At 40.5% G+C, this 18,272-nt stretch overlaps 1 protein-coding gene and 1 non-coding gene across 4 annotated transcripts in view; both read right to left on the bottom strand.

The window, feature by feature from the left end:
* Positions 1-733: 733 nt before the first annotated feature.
* The window catches only part of NPL (N-acetylneuraminate pyruvate lyase), a 38,922-nt gene continuing 21,383 nt past the window's right edge, over positions 734-18,272 (bottom strand). For all 3 annotated transcript variants that reach the window (XM_043924272.1, XM_043924270.1, XM_043924271.1), the window contains 7 exons: positions 15,415-15,490; positions 13,823-13,915; positions 12,741-12,889; positions 12,020-12,066; positions 9,111-9,195; positions 4,613-4,652; positions 734-1,324 (listed from right to left, as the gene is read on the bottom strand). In XM_043924272.1, the coding sequence (XP_043780207.1) occupies positions 1,140-1,324; positions 4,613-4,652; positions 9,111-9,195; positions 12,020-12,066; positions 12,741-12,889; positions 13,823-13,915; positions 15,415-15,490 (675 nt within the window). In that variant the 3' untranslated portion in view covers positions 734-1,139. The remainder of the gene's footprint in view (positions 1,325-4,612; positions 4,653-9,110; positions 9,196-12,019; positions 12,067-12,740; positions 12,890-13,822; positions 13,916-15,414; positions 15,491-18,272) is intronic.
* LOC122708355 lies at positions 16,401-16,508 on the bottom strand. The gene has a single exon (XR_006345141.1). It is a non-coding gene; the product is annotated as a U6 spliceosomal RNA (small nuclear RNA).

The following is an 18,272-nucleotide window of genomic DNA, read 5'->3' as shown; positions in this document are numbered from 1 at the left end:
ACTTCTCCTCTGCAGACTAATCAGATAGGAAACAAAATAAAACGCTAGGTAGTTACTAGATGGGATAATCAAGTTTAAAATCACAATAGACATTGTTGCTAGAAATCACGCACCTGGGTTTGTCACAGAGGTGTCTGAGCAGCCAGTTTACGTTCCAGAGAAAGAAAAAAGTAAAGAGGGTGTGTAGGGAACGTTAAGGTGAGATCTTTGGGTCCTCCCTAAACCTTTTATCACTGAAAAGTGACTGCTTGAAAATGCGACTGGAAAATGAAAGTAAGTAGCTGCTGGGCTCACTGCAGAAGGGACTCTGGTTTTCACTTCCAATAATTCAGCGCACTGCTGGGGGACACTTTGTCCCCGGTGAGGAAAGGGGGAAGTTGTGGTGCCCAGAGCAGAGAGATCTTTGGTTCTTCGAAACTCTGGGCTTTGAGAAGTTCTCTACAGCAGCAAGTAAAGACATGAATTCATCTTTAGGGAACGCCTCTCCTTTGTTATGTGAAAACCACCCAAATAGCCCTTTAGTTATAGTAACTGAAGCAAGTCTTCACCTAACCCAAAGTTTTTGGGGAAAATTACAGTGACACTGTAATTAATCTGAAAGCAGATATACTAGGGTTAGACTGAGCAGCCAAGTGAACTGATATGTTAATAGTTGTGCATAGTTGAGTTACATTGTATTAATCTGCCATTACAGTTAGAATATCTGCCTAAATGCAATCACTCAGAGTTGTCCTAGATTACAAATGAATATTTATTAAAATGAAAGTATATTGTGGTGGTTTAAAATTAGAAAACTTTAAAATAGAATTAAGAACCAGGAATTAAGATAATGGGAGCTCCCAAAGGCAAATGGAATTAATCAAGTACAGTTTTCCTCTTGATTTGATCTCATCCATATATGCAAAACTTTCTCTACAGAAATTTTGTGAAATACTGAATGATTTAGGGCTATGACTCCTTTTGAAGTTTTTGCCCTTTTACAAATTAAAACTTTAAAAGATCATAGTAGGTATTTAAATACTTGTTGACTGATGTAAGATTTCATTTCCTAGGAAGGTTGAGTTTAAAAAGGCTTTGAGAAATAAATGCAGTATTCAGGTACATTATATTTCAATGTACACACCTTGATTTGATAGACACTAGCTACAAGCTTCCATGTCTCCACCCTTTAAATCAGTACAAGAAAGGAAATCTAGGCTTTTCAGTTTAGCTTCTGCATTATCAGTAAACTCCCTGGAGGCTTTCTGTAGTGGAAGGCGGGGTGGGCCCATTGGAATCCCAGAGACAAGGGTCATGATGGCTTTGGTCTGCGACACTCCAAAACCTAGAAAAAATAAAAAGGAAACATGGCTGGGACGGTCCACGTTGCCACAAACATTCCAGAGAAGAGATCATATTCTTACAGTGATTCCTAGGACAGGATAAAATGGAAGTAAAAGATGGGGCATTTCCAGTCAATATGGCAGATTGAGCAGATGCAGGAATCCCTGCATGCATGCACAGTGGCTTCAGGTGTGTCCAAGTCTGTGCGACCCTATGGAATACAGCCCACTAGGCTCCTCTGTCCATGGGATTGATTCTCCAGGCAAGAATACTGGAGTGGGTTGCCATGCCCTCTCCAGGAGATCTTCCTGACCCAGGGGTTGAACCTGTGTGTCTTAATGTCTACCTGCACTGGCAGGAGGGTTCTTTACCACTAGCGCCACCTGGGAAGCCCCTTAGGAAATCCCTAGGCCTGCTCTGAACACATACAAATGCTGGAAGCTTTTTTAAAAAATTGATAAATTATAAAACAAAACAAAGTGAGACTCAAAGTCAACCTCAGAAGCAAGAAGGAGGGACAAGAGGTATCAGGAATAAAGAGGTCAAAGTGGTAGGGAGACGCTGAAGCCAATGGTCCATGGGGATAATCTGATTCAGGGATGTACTGTTGTGGATTGAAAGATGGAGGACTTCATCACTAAGACAGAATTTAGTTCTGACACATCTAAGAAGTCCCTGAGAAACGCACTAATTAAGGTAATAGCTTATGACTCAGTGCTGGTGTTTTAGATTAGGGTTGCAATGCAAGATAAAGTCTTCAGTCTGTATACAGTAAGGAGCTGGAATTAAAACTCCCAGAATAAAGTTGGTAGTCAGTCTTATATGAAAAGCAATAGAAAAAAACAAAACCAAACTAAACAAACATCAAAGAAAAACTCTGCTAAGAGGCAAGGGAGCCTGGCTTCTGCCAGGGCTGTGGCTGGAAAAAGAGGCAGTAAAAGAAATCCCAAGCCTGTGCCATATATAAATGCTGAATCTATATTTGTATTATGTGCTTAGTACAGGAACCATACTAAAAAATATACCTAAAGACTTGGTTAGAACTGATGAAAATAAAGTGTTTGCAGAGGCAGATGTAAAATCACTTGATAAGACACCTCACAACCTGGAGTACAATGAATTCCCCAGGAAACAATTGTCTCTGAAGATGAATTCAGAGTTAAAAGTTACAAAGCACATGAGGAAAAAGAAGCTGCATGGGAACCAGAAAACACACAACTCACACATTTCACATCGTGAGAAAACATGACACAAAATTCTGAAAGAGATTTCACAGAGATAAAAATATTTAAGAATAGAAGCCATAGGCTAAGAGAAGGGCATATAAGTAAAGAATGGGATGATCTGGAAGAAATAACCAAAAAGAAATAATGGAAATGAAAATATATAACAAGTAAAATAAAACTGTAGAAAACATAGCTAAAGATAATATTAGTGATTTTGAAGGTAGGTCTTAAGGAAATAACCCAGAATACAGCACTGGAAGATATTTGTTTTCTTAACTGGCTATTACTTTTAGATCAAAGCTATGCGCAGTAACTTTCTTTTGCTAAGATAACTTAGTTACAGTAACAATTGAGCACTGGGAAGGAAAATACTAACTTGGCTAAATACATAGAATATACTTTACTAAATGCAAAGTGGCCCTCCTTTGCTTACTATGAATGGTGGAAGAGGAAGACCTACCTTCATGATAACACTATCATGTTTATTAAGATTAAGTCTCTCTTATATACAATGGACTATTACTCAGCCATAAAAAAGAATGAAATCTTGCAGCCTATAACAGATGGACCTAGAGGGTATTAAACTAAATGAAACTGAAATGTCAGACAGAAAAAGACACTCTATCATTTCACTGGAAATCTAAAATACAAAAATAAACACAAGACAGAAACAGTTATACAGTGCTGTATGTCAAATTTATCTCAAAACTGGAAGAAAAATCTTTCTTTGCAGTGTAACTGCTGGTATGCAAAGTGACCTTAGACATACAGGTAAACTTTTAGCTCTTTAAAAACTGAAAAAAACTAGTAGTAGTTCAATATCTACTTTTATGCACTTTAGCAACATATACCAACCCATGATTTTGTGAAAAGTATTGCTTAGGACAAGGGGATAATAATAGCTAACAATATTGGATTGGCCAAAAAGTTTCCTTCTAGTTATGGAAAACTCAGAATGAACTTTTTGGCTGACCCATTAGTACTGGTGGTACACAAATATGACAAAAATCATCGAAGTGGAAAGCAAATGGGAAGCATTGTCTTTGAAGGATAAAGAGAGCTGGCTGAAAACCCGTGAGAATGAGGGACATAATACATAATAGGTGCTTAGGGCTTGGGAAGACTTGCCAGGAAGAGGCAGAAAGGCTCTGAAAGGAAGGGAGGAGGTCTGCCAAGAAAAAACCTAAAGCTTTTCCTGGACTTGACCCAGGTTCTCAGGAAGGGCCAAAGTCTTGAAGAAGTGGAGTGAATGGTGGCATTTGTCATTTGTTATGGGATAAGACTTAGGAGACTGTGGAGAGGTTTCTCAACTCAGATTCACTATATTTCCCTCAAACTTTACGTTGTCATGTTATTCAAACCTCTATACATTCAAGCTTACTTGTATTAATAAACTTTTAAACAGCAGATACTCTTGGGAGAGCTGTCAGTCATTCACAGTTTAGAAAGATCTATATTCAAGCTGCTTTCCTCCAAATACTTAGGCTGAAGTCAGCTATAGTGTGGAAGTAGAATTTTAAGGAGCAGAGGCAAGGGAAGGGAGGGAGTGTTGATGGTTTAGAAGAAAAGGGGTAACAAATGGTGTTTGCACAGAGTAGAGAGGTGAACAAAGTGCTAAGATGGAGAAGAGAGATTTGGAGAAGGGTGCCAAGACCTTCCAACTAGGTTTACTTCACCATTTTATAGGATTGGCTCTGAAAGTTATCATTAGGAATAAAACCTTGTTTACAACTGATTAAAAGGTGTCTTGTTGAACCCTTGGAGAAAGTGATGAAAGTACCTCATCACTTTCTCTGAAACACTCTCAGTGTGTGTGTTCAGTTGCTCAGTTGTGTCCAACTCTTTGCGACCCCATGGAATGTAGCCTGCCAGGCTCCTCTGCCCATGCGATTGTTTTCCAGGCAAGAATACTGGAGTGCGTTGCCATTTCCTACTCCAGGGGATCTGCCCCATCCAGGATCGAACCCAAGTCTCTTGCATCTCCTGCAGGTGGATTCTTTATCACTGTGCCACCTGGGAAGACCCCAAACCCTCCCGAGTGGCAGACAGACAGGGAAACTTACCTAGTTTGACCACAAAGTTGATAAATCTTTGAATACAAAACTGGAAAGAAACAAACAAATCTATAGTCAGTATTACTGAACTGTGATAACAATTTAAAGAATTTGGAGGTCAAATTACAGAAACCTCAAACCAAAAGTCCACACATCTTAGTTTTCTGAAGGTCTGACAGAATGGAGAAAAACAGCCAAGTGAGGATGGTTGAGATCCATCTAGGCTAAGGTAGGATTTTTCCATATATATAAGCTTTATGAATTGAGCCGATGAAGAAAAGAAACTTCAATGAAGGAACTGTTCAATACAGAGTTAGGGTGGGGAAGGTAACCTCAACCCATCTAGGTTACATAAGTAAGCTTACCAGCTAGTGTAGTTGTTTCCAGATTGGGGTGCTCTAACTTCTGGATTACTTTCCAAGACATCTTGGGGGCACTTGGCCAAGGCTGATTTATGGAAATCAATTTCTAGATACTCAAATTCCATAAGTGCTATTTCTAAAATTGATCAGAGTAAGGATTCACACATAATGGAGGTGTAGATTGTCCTTGTCTATCTTCCCTTTCACAGTCCTTCTCCTACTTTTGAAAAAATAAAGACATACTTCCTATATCACTGCCTTGGGACACCTCTGGGAATCAAATAAAGGAACAAATCAAATGTTGGTATTGGCATCCACAAAGAGAGCTGAGTGATTCCTCTAATTAATGGATAACAAGTCCTCTTAAAAATCATAGGATTTTCCATTTTTTCCTTTCAACATTCCTTTTAATGTTGTGATTCACATTGTCAGTTGAAAATAATTAAATGATCAAGCATTCCGTGATTTGTGGCATATGACTCAAAAACTGCTTAAAGAACTGAGTGACAACTGCTAAAGTTTCTTCCATTCTTATCTACTAATATATATGATCATGCTTTCACAGCACTTATTTCTATAAAAACAAAAACCAGAAATAGTATCGAATGCTCAACTGTAACTGATTCTAGCATTAAAGGATATTCATCCACAAATTCATGAAGCAGTTCTTAAAAAGAGATTCCCATCCATCTCACTATTTTCAATAGAGATGCATTTTCAATAACATTTGCTTTTTATGTTGTTTTAATCAATTGTATGTATGTGCATGCATGCTTAGTCATTCAGTCATGTCTGACTCTGTGATTCCAAGACTACTGCTTGGCAGTTGCCTCTGTCCATGGGAATTTTTCCAGGCAAGAATACTAAAGTGGATTGCCATTTCCTACTAAAGAGGATCTTCCCCACCCAGGGATCAAACCAGTGTCTCTTGCATCTCCTACATTGGCAAGGCAGATTCTTTACCACTGTGGCACCTGGGAAGCCCTTAATCAATTGTATACAAGCAATAAAAAATTCAGTGCAGAATAAAATTTTAATACCAAGAACATATACATATGTCCTTTTTTTTTCCTGACACACAAACTATGGCACATTACATTCAAAAGTCTCCGCTTTTGTTCTAAGCTTTTATTTCCTATTCACTATCACACTATCCAACCTTGTCTTAGCTTGCTGCTCAGTGGAAATAATTTAATCAAACCATTCATTAATAATTTTAGCTACTCATAATAAAGTTAAATATTTTAAAAAACCCAAAATAAAAACCCCAAAAGTCTATTTTGTTGCTTTTTTTTAACACTTAAAATATCATAGAGATCTCTCCAAATCTGTGCATATAAAACTATCTCATCCTTTTAAAGGGCTGTAACTAATTCCATTAAATAAGTCAAACATAGCAGTGGGACCTTTCCCTTAGGTTGTGCCCAGCGGGCTTGCCAGGTGGCTCAGTGGTAAAGAATCCACCTGCCAATGCAGGAGACATGGGTTCCATCCCCGGGTTGGAAAGATCCCCTGGAGAAGGAAATGGCAATGTACTCCAGTATTCTTGCCTGGAAAACCCTATGGACAGAGAAGTCCATGGGGGTCATGAAAGAGCTGGACACAACCTAGTGACTAAACAACAACTATGTATTTAACCGTCTCCTTGGGTGGATATTTGAGCTGTTTTCATCTTTTGTTATTATAAACAATGTTATAAGGAATATCTTTGTATATGCATCATTTCACTTTGTAAATATAATGGATGGCATTTAAATCTATTAGAATGAGTAAGTTTAGCCCTAACTTTTTACTTGTTTGTTTCTTCACTTGACTACAAACTCCTTTAGGTCAGAGACCAGATTTACTGAAATCATGCATTCAGTTCAGCCCTTGGTATATTAACAAGTAAGTAAATGAGACCCACTCACACTGGCTTTCTGTAAGAAAAAATATCATGTGATGAACTAAGTGAAAGTGAAAGTGAAGTCGCTCAGTCATGTCCGACTCTTTGCGACGCTATGGATGGTAGCCTACCAGGCTCTGTGATCTATGGGATTTTCCAGGCAAGAATACTGGAGTGGACTGTCATTTCCTTCTCCAGGGGATCTTCCCAACCCAGGGATCGAACCGGGGTCTCCTGCATTGCAGACAGACACTTTACCGTCTGAGCCACTAGGGAAGCCCCCCCGCCCCAAACTCCTTCCCAATAATGTTTTTTTTTTTTTCCCCAATAATGTTTTAAGTGAGATGATTTATTTGAGTAGGACTAAAAGAAAAAATGGGATGGAGATGGAAGCTGAGTCAGCCCATAAAAGAAACCACTAAATGGAAGGGTCCATGTTGCATCTATTTCACAGTTTACACCATTCTATGATTTTCCCACCATTCAGCTCAGAACAGGTTGAAATTTTCAGAAATACTTTTTTCTGGGAAACTTAGGAAGAAGAAAATTATAAATGAAAAGAGATGGCCTGAGTCTGTACAATTCAGACTGCTTAATCTAGTTGACATAGCCTCCTAGATCCTTAACGGTGTTCCTGCTTTTCAGCCTCATCTGGTCTGAGGCTGAACAAAGATGAATATTAAATAAGCTCTTTTAAACTTTAAGCAGGAAGTAGATTTAGGCTGGCTCAACATTCAGGGCTAAAGGCTAAGGATGTATTTTTTTTAAATTAACTAATTAATTTGGCTGCGTTGGGTCTGAGTTGCAGCACGCAGGGTCTTCTTTGCATCTTGGATCTTTCCCTGTGGCATGGGCTCAGCAGTTGCAGCACGAAGGTTTAGCTGCTCTGTGGCATGTGGGATCTTAGTTCCCCAACCAGGGATCTAACCCATGCCCCCTGCATTGCGAGGTCGATTCCTAAGGAATGGACCACCAGGGAAGTCCCAGGAAGGATGTACTTAATCACTCTTGGCAACTGCTTTCTCCTGTCTTCTTCTTGGTTAGAGCTCAGGTCACCCCCTCTAACCTTTGGGATGCTTCGTGGCTTCTGCTCTATAATTCCTGATTTGCCCTGATGGTGGCCAGTTCAGTTCAGTTCAGTCACTCAGTCAGGTCCGACTCTTTGCATCCCCATGGACTGCAGCACGCCAGGCTTCCCTGTCCATCACCAACTCCCAGAGCTTGCTCACACACACATGTCCATCGAGTTGGTGATGCCATCCAGCCATCTCATCTTCTGGCCTTTCCTTCTCCTCCTGCCTTCAATCTTGCCCAGCATCAGGGTCTTTTCCAATGAGTCCATTCTTAGGACAGGATGGTGGCCTGTCCTATTCAAAAGATCCCTTATCTGAGCTTAGTGGAACCAACCACCTGCTCTGATCTTGCTTATGCCTTTCATTCCCACTCATTTTTTTTTTTTGGCTACTCCTCTTGGTCACTTTTATGATCCTGAAAGTTCCTGGACCTCTTAGGGCCTCCAGAAGTTGCTCTGTTGTGCTGACTCTTTGTTTCCACCTTATTCTGTTTACCTAAGGTATGCACACTACCAGCTGCTGCGGCTGGTTCCAGCCTTTGGGGAGGCTCTTCCTTTTCTAGACACTAGGCTGTCCTCCCTGTAACACTAACAGCGGCCACCATTTCCCCCAGGGCTCTTCCCTGACATATACCAGTTCCTGATGCTCTTCTCTTCCTGTTTCCAAGTTGGTGTCTTCCTTTTGGATCACCTACTCAGCTCTTGCTTCCTGCCTGGTGGATAAAGTTCTCAGCAACATCTCCAGGGCAAAGGAGACCGACCTGCTCTGATTTTGGATTAAGTCTCCCGTTTTTGGGTCACCAGCTTCATAGCTTCTTTATATACTCTGGTGACTCAAGTGTGAAGTTCTCAAGGGGATGGCATGTGGTCACTTACTCAGAAATCCATCACTATTATTTCACAGTCATAAAAACACTTTGAATGTAGACTAAAAATAAGATCATTTCTAGGAGGAACAGAAAGGAGTCATTCCCGTATGGGGCCTGTCCTGATTAGACATGTAGGGACCGTGGACAATGAGAGCAGATTTGGTTTTAAACAACAAAAAAGACGGAAAATACAGAAAGAAGCAGTTGGGCAACTTTAAAGAGGGCAGGCATGGTAGGAATGCTGATGAGAGAGAATAAGAACTCTCAAGTGGGAAAGAAAAAAGGCTGTGATTTCTAAGGAGGGAAAAAGAAAGCTAACCTGATGGCTCAGAGCTGAAGAGAAGTCCTTTCGTTCAAAAGCCTCCAACATCTGCTTTGTCTTTTTTCCCAGGTAGTTATAGGTACTAGAAAGAGAAAACAGCACACACTGTAGGATCAGTAACTCAGCGGGAAGACCCAGCTCTACAAACCCCTCTGAAGCTTAAAAGGGAAAAATATACCAAGCCTTTCAGAAGCCTATTTTTGGGCCCTAATCTATTAAAGGATCAGGTGTCTTTAGTTCTGAATTTTCCAGCAATACTAAGCAGTGCAGAGGAGGCAAAGAACACTAAAGGGAATGAAGAAAAGGGAGGAAAAATACAAAAAGGGTAGAGTTGGAAAAAAGTGAAAGACAGAGGTACCTTTGGCAAAGAGTGAATGAGGGCAACCCCTGGCCCAGGGCACACACAGAGGTGCAACGCTAGATAAGAACTGTGGATAAAATGCAATGTCTAAAGTACATCCTAGAAACTTTAAGCTGAGGAACAGAGTGAATGGAGCACCACAGTAAAAGGGGAAAATCCTAGCAGATTACCTCAATTCCTTGTTGAGTTATATGCTACCTAGAGACTAGATTATAATAATAATATGAGATACCTCTTATTGACTATTATGTTTCACTGCCTGACATAAACCAAGTCTGATCCTCTCAAAACCCTGTGAGGGAGATGCGGCTTCCATTTCGCCATGAAGATGCTATGCCTCAAAAAAAGGCTACAGAGTTGTAGAGAAGGTTTTCCATCCCTTTGTATCCCCTTCTATTACACTTCAACAAAAACAGAGGTGAGAGTTAGTTACTTGATCTGATAAGATGTTCTTGCCATCTTAAAAAAGAAACTCTAACTCTACTAATAGAATCTTAGACTAATCACTGGATTCTTAGAGAAACCACCAAGGCAGGAGTTTCTGGAAATTCAGAACAAGGATGTTTTCTCAGTTTCTCAAAAAGTAACTCAGGGTCAGAGAAGGGTTTTATCTTGTTGTACCGGGAACAGCATATTCTTGGTACTTCAAATAAGTAGTCCCTGGAGTCCATACAAGGGATTCCAAGAAAGTGGAATTATCTCCCAGTAATAAAATAGGGAAGAATAAAATATAATTGCTGAGGTAAGTTACTTGCACATGTGAAACACCGGAGTTCACAATATGTTACATGAATGTCTCAGGGGTCTTGGAATACTATAAGTTGAATCCCAGGGGTCTCAGGTGTATTCTCATTTATAAAAAAAATTTTTTTAATCATGGAATTTTTTCTTAAATGCTTTTATTTTTTTTTAAATAATTGTTTATTTGGCTGCACTGGGTCTTAGTTGTGGCATCTGAAGTCTCAGTTGCAACATGTGGGATCTAGTTTCCTGACCAGGGATCGAACCTGGGCCCCCTGCATTTGGGAACATGGACTTAGCTACTGGACTACCAAGGAAGTCCCAGATTATGTCTTCACTCAGAGAGGAATGTTCATCATAATTAAGAAGTAATGAAGTGTAACCAAATGTACTTTGCCTTCAGATTATGTTGACAGAATAAAAACGCCTAGTATGAAGGTCAGAAAAAAAAAAAGTCTAAAAAGTAAGAACTTCCATGGTCAGCAGATCCAGGCATGCAGGTTTCCTCAGTAGAAACGGCCTGTGTGACAATGGTTGTTTCAGGCATCCTGGCTTGGTGAAAGAGCCGTTAAGATCATCCAACTCAACTACTCTTCATCAAAGCCATGCTCACCAAGATATGCTCTGAGTTATCACTTTGCTTCCCCTGTACTTTTCTCACGGGGGGGGGAAATACACTTTCAGTTAATATAAACAGTTCAATCTGCTTGCAGGCACATTCCTAATGAATTAGGTTAACATGTGCAGTGGACATGCTCAATCGAATGTCCCAGGGCCTTCTGCTGAGTAGACATCAGGCCACATGATTCTGCCCTCCCAGTTGCAACTGATCGGGCTTTACGTGGACATTTGACTTGGCAGTGCTATCTAGTGACAGCCTGAGATGCCCCAATCAGGCACCATGACTGGCCACGTGCATGCTGAAGCAGAGAAAGCCCATCTGGAGAGAAGGGAGATAGAGAGATGTCCAAAGGACCACAGATGGAGAACAGTCTGCAGCTGAGAGCTTTGCAGTTTTGGGTTCTCATCTTCTCTGAGACCTCACTGCACTCCCTCCCTTGGGGTGTATGAAATTTCCCAGTATTTTACAATAACTTACCTTCTTTCACATAAGCTAGTTTGAATGGTTTTCTGTTATTTGTAACCAGGTAATTTCTGACAAAGAAGTTCTGTGCATACTTTCAGCTCCTGTGCCTCATCTCTAACTGCAACAGCTGCTTCTTAAAACAAGGACTGAGTCAGTAACAAAGTGTTAAGTGAAAGTTAGTCCTTCAGTCCTGTCGGCCTCTTTCGAACCCCATGGACTGTAGCCCACCAGGTTCCTTTTTCCAAGGAATTCTCCAGGCAAGAACACTGGAGTGGGTTGCCATTCCCTTCTCCAGGGGATCTTCACAACCCAGGAATCAAACCCAGGTCTCCTGCATTAGAGGAGGAGGAGGTAAGAACTTGCTGTTCCCAGTACAACAAGATAAAACTTCTCTGATCCTGAGTCATTGTATGAGAAACTGGGAAAACATCCTTGTTCTGAATTTCAAGAACCCCCTGCCTTGCTGGTTACTCTAAGAATCCAGTAATTAGCCTAAGATACTATTGGTAGAGTTAGAGCTTCTTTATCATCTGAGCTACCAGGGAAGCCCACCAAAGTGCTAAGCCCTGCTAAATTCATTTTCGCTGAGAATGTGGCAAAGAAGGGCAACTTCTCTTAGAAAAGGTTTACATGCAAGAAATACAACTACTCAGGTGACGAATGGCTCTGGGGGGGATTTTACAGTTATAATCATTGGGGAAAACGAGTCCTGCTTACCTGCCCACCGCTCCAGTTGCTCCCATCACCAGAGCACTTAACAGTTGCTGATCAGAAACAAAGATTTTCTTCCATTATGTTTTGACAGATAAAAATATATACATATATATATAATATATATTTATATATATAATATATATTTTATATGTAAAATATAAACATCATTGAACATACTCTACATAATTACATTCAACTTCTGCTTAATGACAGTTTTTTTTTTACTATATATTCTTATAACTTTTATCAATAAATTTGTACAGTGTTTGCAAGGAATAGTCACATAAAGCAGTTTTCTCCCCATTACCCTAGTTCCCCATGCTAGAGAGTGACATCCAAATTGCTGTTAGCCAATAATACAAATACTGTTCAGTAACCTATTGAATTATTTCATTATAATGGACAGAATTCTAAGATGGCCTACCTGATCTCTGTTTGTTAGTGTTACCCCCTGAATAAGTCCCTTTCTTTGAGAGTGGGTGGGATCAATAACTTGCTTCTAACAGAATATGGCAAAAGCCTCATCATGAGGCTATGATAGACTTTTTTCAGTTTTATTGAGTATAAATAGCAAATAAAAATTTAAAATATATTAAAAAAAAAACAGAAGCAAAGGACATAATTACTATGATGAAAAAGGAGAAGAGTTGCTACTATATTAGCAGCTACATCAATTGTTTGGGAGGGAAACTAACCAGCCGGGACATGCCAGGAGGTGACTTACCTCATCCACCCCAAAAAGGAAAGCAAACTGTCGCTGGCGATTCTGATCCACACACTGCCCGAAGTCTAAGAGATCTGTGTCACTGAATTTCAGCCCTTGGAAGCTGGGGATCTTATCCTGAATCCCATCCAACAACTCCTCAGCACGAACTGTTCAAAACAATAAATGCCTTGTTCACCTGCACGCCCTCGGGAAGTATCAGAGGACATCCCATCGAGCCCCACACGTCTGCACCGAGCTGCCAGGAGCTGCTCTCAGCTGCAGCTGGCTGCGGATTGAACACAATCACTTGCCCTTGCCTCCTCGTTCATCTGTACTTGTCAAATTACAGATCTAAGTCTTCTGTTCCTTGAACAATAGATGGATATATATAAAGCGCAACTTCAGTATTTTCTTTTAAGGAAGTTAAGAGGAGCAGCATTTTAAAAATAACCTCCTAAGAAATTTCATCTAACAATCTTCATGCAGGAGAAGTACGATAACGATGACAGAAGAGCTAGAAGAAAAGTGAGAAGAGATCAGAGTACCTTCTTGTGTGCCAGGCACCGAGGACGGGTTAGGGTACAAAGGCAGTTGTCCTAATGGGATTTTCAGGCTATATCTTCCCATATAAGAAGGAGGAGTGTGTGACACAGACACAGGTGTCCGCTAGAAGTGCCTAGGGGTCACCTTGTCTTTCATACTTAAAATATTCCATTATAAGGTAGTGTCGATGACTGATGAGGACTGACATTTCTTTTTTCCAGCTGCGCTGGGTACTGCAGCACCCAGACTCTCGTTGCAGCGCACAGGCTTAGTCGCCCAGTGGCATGTTGGCTCTTAATTCCCTAAACAGGGACGGAACCCACATCCCCGGCTTTAGAAGACAGATTCTCAACCACTGGACCACCAGGGCAGTCCCAGGCTGACTTATTTTTGATGAGTGACTGATTTTGGAGCAGTTGGAACTATCTTAGTCTACAGTCTGAGGCTTGCGTGACATGGGGTGGGGTGGCATGGGGTGGAGTGTGGGAGTTTGTTAGTGAAATAGGGTACGATGTGAAAAGGGAAGGGAAAGAGCCATGGAAAGAAGCAGTACTTACTCTTTACCCCGGTCAAGGCAGGAATGTGATAGTAGTAAAATGGTAATGCAGGGGCGGCGGCAGCCACCTCTTTCAGGAAATTAATCAGGGCATCTGAAAGAACAGTCATGGTGTGAACGGGTGTAAAACACTGCCTTTCCCCAGAAAAAAAAAAGCCATCGAGTGACATGCAACCATCTATTTTGGAGGCTGAAAATTCTTGACCACGCTTACTATCTCTGAGATTGCTACTGCAATTCATTTCATGCAAAGTTTTATTTTCCTCTCTCCAGAAGGGCCAAAATAAGAGGTTCACTTTCCTACTATACTAAAATACTAACAAAAAACTGGTGCAAATCTTCCCACGTACTAAGAGAAGTCATGAAATACTCTTACAAAAACCAGGAGCCCATCAAACAGGATCCTCTTCCTCTTACCCAGCAGGGTAAGTGTGGTCAGTGAATAGCAAAGACTTTGCATTAAGATCAGAATAAAGTTGTAATTGAGAAAATCCTACAACAAAAAGATAAAACAACATCTGCTCAAAATGGGAAGACATGAAAGGAATGGCACATTTCAACCAAAGTTTGGTACTTTCCCCCTTTGGAGAGAAATTTATATTTTCCAGAAGAGAGTTCAGTTTGGTTTACTGAAGAACTGGGGTTTCCTACATCATCCATTTTGAGCTTCAACAGCAACTTCACTGCTGTTTATATAGGTATTTATGATAAACAAATCCAGCAAGACTGCTTACATTTGGATGCCACTGAATAGCAGGAGAAGGAATCCAACATACTTCATCTGAATGCTGTGATGATATTTTCTATCTATGATAAATATTTCTGACAAAATTATGTATTATTTTTTCTTTGTCTTTTGTGTAAAGTATTTATGCAAGAAAAATTAAAAACTATGTTAAAAAACTTAAAAAATATTCACTCTAAACTTCCAAATTGCATCATTTAAATTATTTATCTATACTAACAACTATTTTCTACCAATAAATATTTAACTGCATGCAAATAACATTTTGTGTTTTTAATCCTTTTAAATTTGTATTGTATTTTTGCTAATCAAAAGAACTAAAAGGACTCAGTACACTTGGAAACCACAGTTTCCATAGAGAAAACAAGAATTTGATATTTTGAAAGCAATGGGTATTTCTGTGAAATCTTTTTTCCAGTTCACCACTTACTCACTTGAATAGTACATGTAGTCTCAAAATGCCCATCACTTATATTCCTCTTTTTTTTTTGGAGAAAAATGGTCTCACGTTTTGCTATGTAACTCTTGACACTCTACACAACTGACTGGACAGGAAGTGGACACCTGACCCAAACACAGGCACCTGTGGGTTGACCCCGGGCTTGGTGAATGACCTGATCAGGTCATTTGGCAAAAGAGCCGAAGTCCTTTAATGGAGTCTTTTCTCCTACGGATCCAGGAAGTCTGAAAATTCCGGAGAACTACTATGCCACGGCAGTCTCATGCCGTGAGACTTTTCATGGAAGTTCATAGGACTTTACTTTCATGAGTTAAACACAAGCATTTGGAATGACGGCGTAAAGAAATGGACCATGTGTGGCATTGTGTGTTTAGACCTATCTACCTACCTTTGTTCCACGGCTTGAGAAAGAAAGGTGCAATGACAGCGATGCCATCGGCTCCTATTTCTGCTGCATGTTGGGCCTTTAAAAGAAGAAAGACCATTGGTCACAGTTCCAATGTGGGTGAGTGTGGGGGTTCCTTCACACCAACAAGCAATTCTCAAACACCAGCTGGGTTTCCTACAATTCAAGTCAACTCTGACACTATCTATCTGGAGATGGAGTCGGCTTCCTCAAGTTAAGGGCTCAGTCCCATAAGACCAGCCTCCTGTGTTCAGGTGCTCAGTCATGACCGGCTCTTTGCGACCCCATGAACTGTAGCCTGCCAGCCACCTCTGTCCATGGGGATTCTCCAGGCAGAAATACTATCCTCACTTCAAATGCCATGTTATCACCTGTGCTCCTGACCTACGGGCTGTAGATTGGAGGTGCCAATGACCCCCTCCAAGGATCAAATAATTTGCTAAGGCAGCTCACAGAAATCAGAGAAACAACTGTCTACTTTATGTATATATACAAAGTAGAATATGACTCAGGAACAGCCAGATCAAAGAGATGCACGGGGCGGGTGGGGCATAAAACTTCCACATCGTCTCCCGGTGCACGTGCACCACCCTCCCCAAATCTCTACATGTTCACCAAGCTACAAGCTCTTCGAAATCCATCCTTTGGTATCTTTAATGAGGTTTTACCACATACGCATTATTGGTTACATCATTGGCCATTGGTGACCGGTTCAAATTCCAGCCTCTTTCCCTCCGTGCAGGGAGAGAGCTGAGAATGAAAATTCCAACCCCTTAATTCACTTGCTTGGTGTTCTCTTTTTTTTTCCTCAGTGTTTTTGTTTTCATTTTGTTCACGTTGGTTAAATATAGCTTTTCTGATTTTTATGCTTAAGAACATACTTCCTGTACCTCTGAGATAAGATGGGCGGGGAATGTGTCCAGTGCAAGAAGAGCCTGTGCCTGTGCAGAGACCGGCTCTGATTGTCCAAAAATATGGAACGCTTCACGAATTTGCGTGTCATCCTTGCGCAGGGGCCATGCTAACCTTCTCCGTATCGTTCCGACTTTTAGTATATGTGCTGCCGAAGCGAGCGCTGCTTGGTGTTCCTGACAACCAGCTCCCAACCTTAAGTGCTTTCCAAAATTCACCTCATTAACCTAACAGGAGACGCTTTTATTGTTCTCATCTCTGGGAACTCCAAGGGTTTTAGGAGTTCTGTGCCAGAAATGGGACAAAAACCAAATATATAAGATCTTATGGAAAAAACCAAATGATTTTTCGGCCAATTCAATATATTTCTTGTTATAAATCACAATATCACAACTATCCTGAGTAAGAGATTTATTATATTCACCTCTAACTTAGATACTAGAGGTTAACAACAGGCTTTTCAAATTTGCCAGCTGATGTACCACTAGAGTGGGAAATTAGCCATGTTTAATGATGTCATTGCCAGGAAAATCCCAGGTTGCAAAGTAGAGACCTTTGGAGGAGGTGAGCTGTGTATTTAACTTGAACCTTCCGCAGATTTTGTCACTACAAAAAAAACTTGCTATGGAGACATGAGCAGTTTGTCTTGATAAATTATAACTGTTAATGATAGAGAAACTTGCAAATGTCATTCCTCTTCCAGTGTTCAGCCCGTTGGATAATACCGACTTTCCTCTCCAAAGATAACAATAGTCACATTTCAAAATTTATATTACAGACTGGAAATGTTAGGGACAGAGTAAAAGGACAAAGCAGGTGATTAAATAGTTAATGCCACTAGGGGATTATAAGTAGACAAAAAATGGGAGGACTCTCTAAGTTAATGATTGCTCCAGAAAGCAGGTTCCCTTATCCACAAAACCAAGCATGCTTGCTTTGCAGCAGAAGCGTGAGACATGACCCAGAACAATAAAACAATTACAACAGTAGCAAAGAGTCAGACACGACTGAGTGACTGAATAACAACAAGCATAAGACCTACGCCATGCGCAGTGAGCTCAGTTAACTTTGGACACACTCTTTGCAACCATGAAAAGCAATAATTTGTGTACCTAGCTTGACCATGAAGGGATAAGAAAACTCCCCTGCCCAACCTGAAGGAGGAACTGATGTTGGAAGCATGATGTCTATTCAAGAAAGACAAAGAAGGTCTTCTCCCCCTCCCCACTTCTCCTCTGATTATAAAACTATAGCCCTATAACCTCTCACCCACCCTCTTGTAAGCCTCACAAGCTTACAATTTATCCTATTCAAATAAATCACTTCTTAGCTATCATTTTGCCTCTTGCTGAATTTTTTCTGCAGTGAGACATAAAGGACTAGGGCTCTCCGGAGTACCCCTCACGCCGTCCTGAAATGCCACAATGGTTTCAGCAATGCAGTTGATAAAGGTTAAGTAGAAAGATTATAAACATCACAGAAGATACAGTGCTACTCTTCTGATGTTTTCTCACATTATCTCAGAAAAAATGAACATTTCTTCCCACTGAGCCCTCATAACTTTTGTTAAATCTATTTTAAGTACAGTACCTAAGCCTACCACATTGTAAGATAGTTGCATATGGTTACTGGTCTCCAACAAGAGTTAATTCCCTGAGGGGAGGATGTCAGATCTTACTGACTCTTGGGTTCAGATCAGCCATGGTGCTGAACGCATAGCAAGTACCCAGTAGATGTGTGAAACATGCCCCATTACCTAAAAGGGGCATTACATTAACTTTGGATATCTGTATCCAACAGATGTGATTAACTTTCTGCAGAAGTAAAGCAGAAGAGTCAAAAAGAGACTGGAATACAGTCTAAAGACCAGTCAAGGACATTGGACAGAATTTTATTAATACAGGGTTGAAATGTGATATATTTGAATC

This window comes from Cervus elaphus, chromosome 14, assembly GCF_910594005.1.
Source record: "Cervus elaphus chromosome 14, mCerEla1.1, whole genome shotgun sequence".
Lineage (NCBI taxonomy): Eukaryota > Metazoa > Chordata > Mammalia > Artiodactyla > Cervidae > Cervus > Cervus elaphus.
Note: the sequence above shows the minus strand (reverse complement) of the source record. Positions and strands in the feature narration are given on the sequence as shown.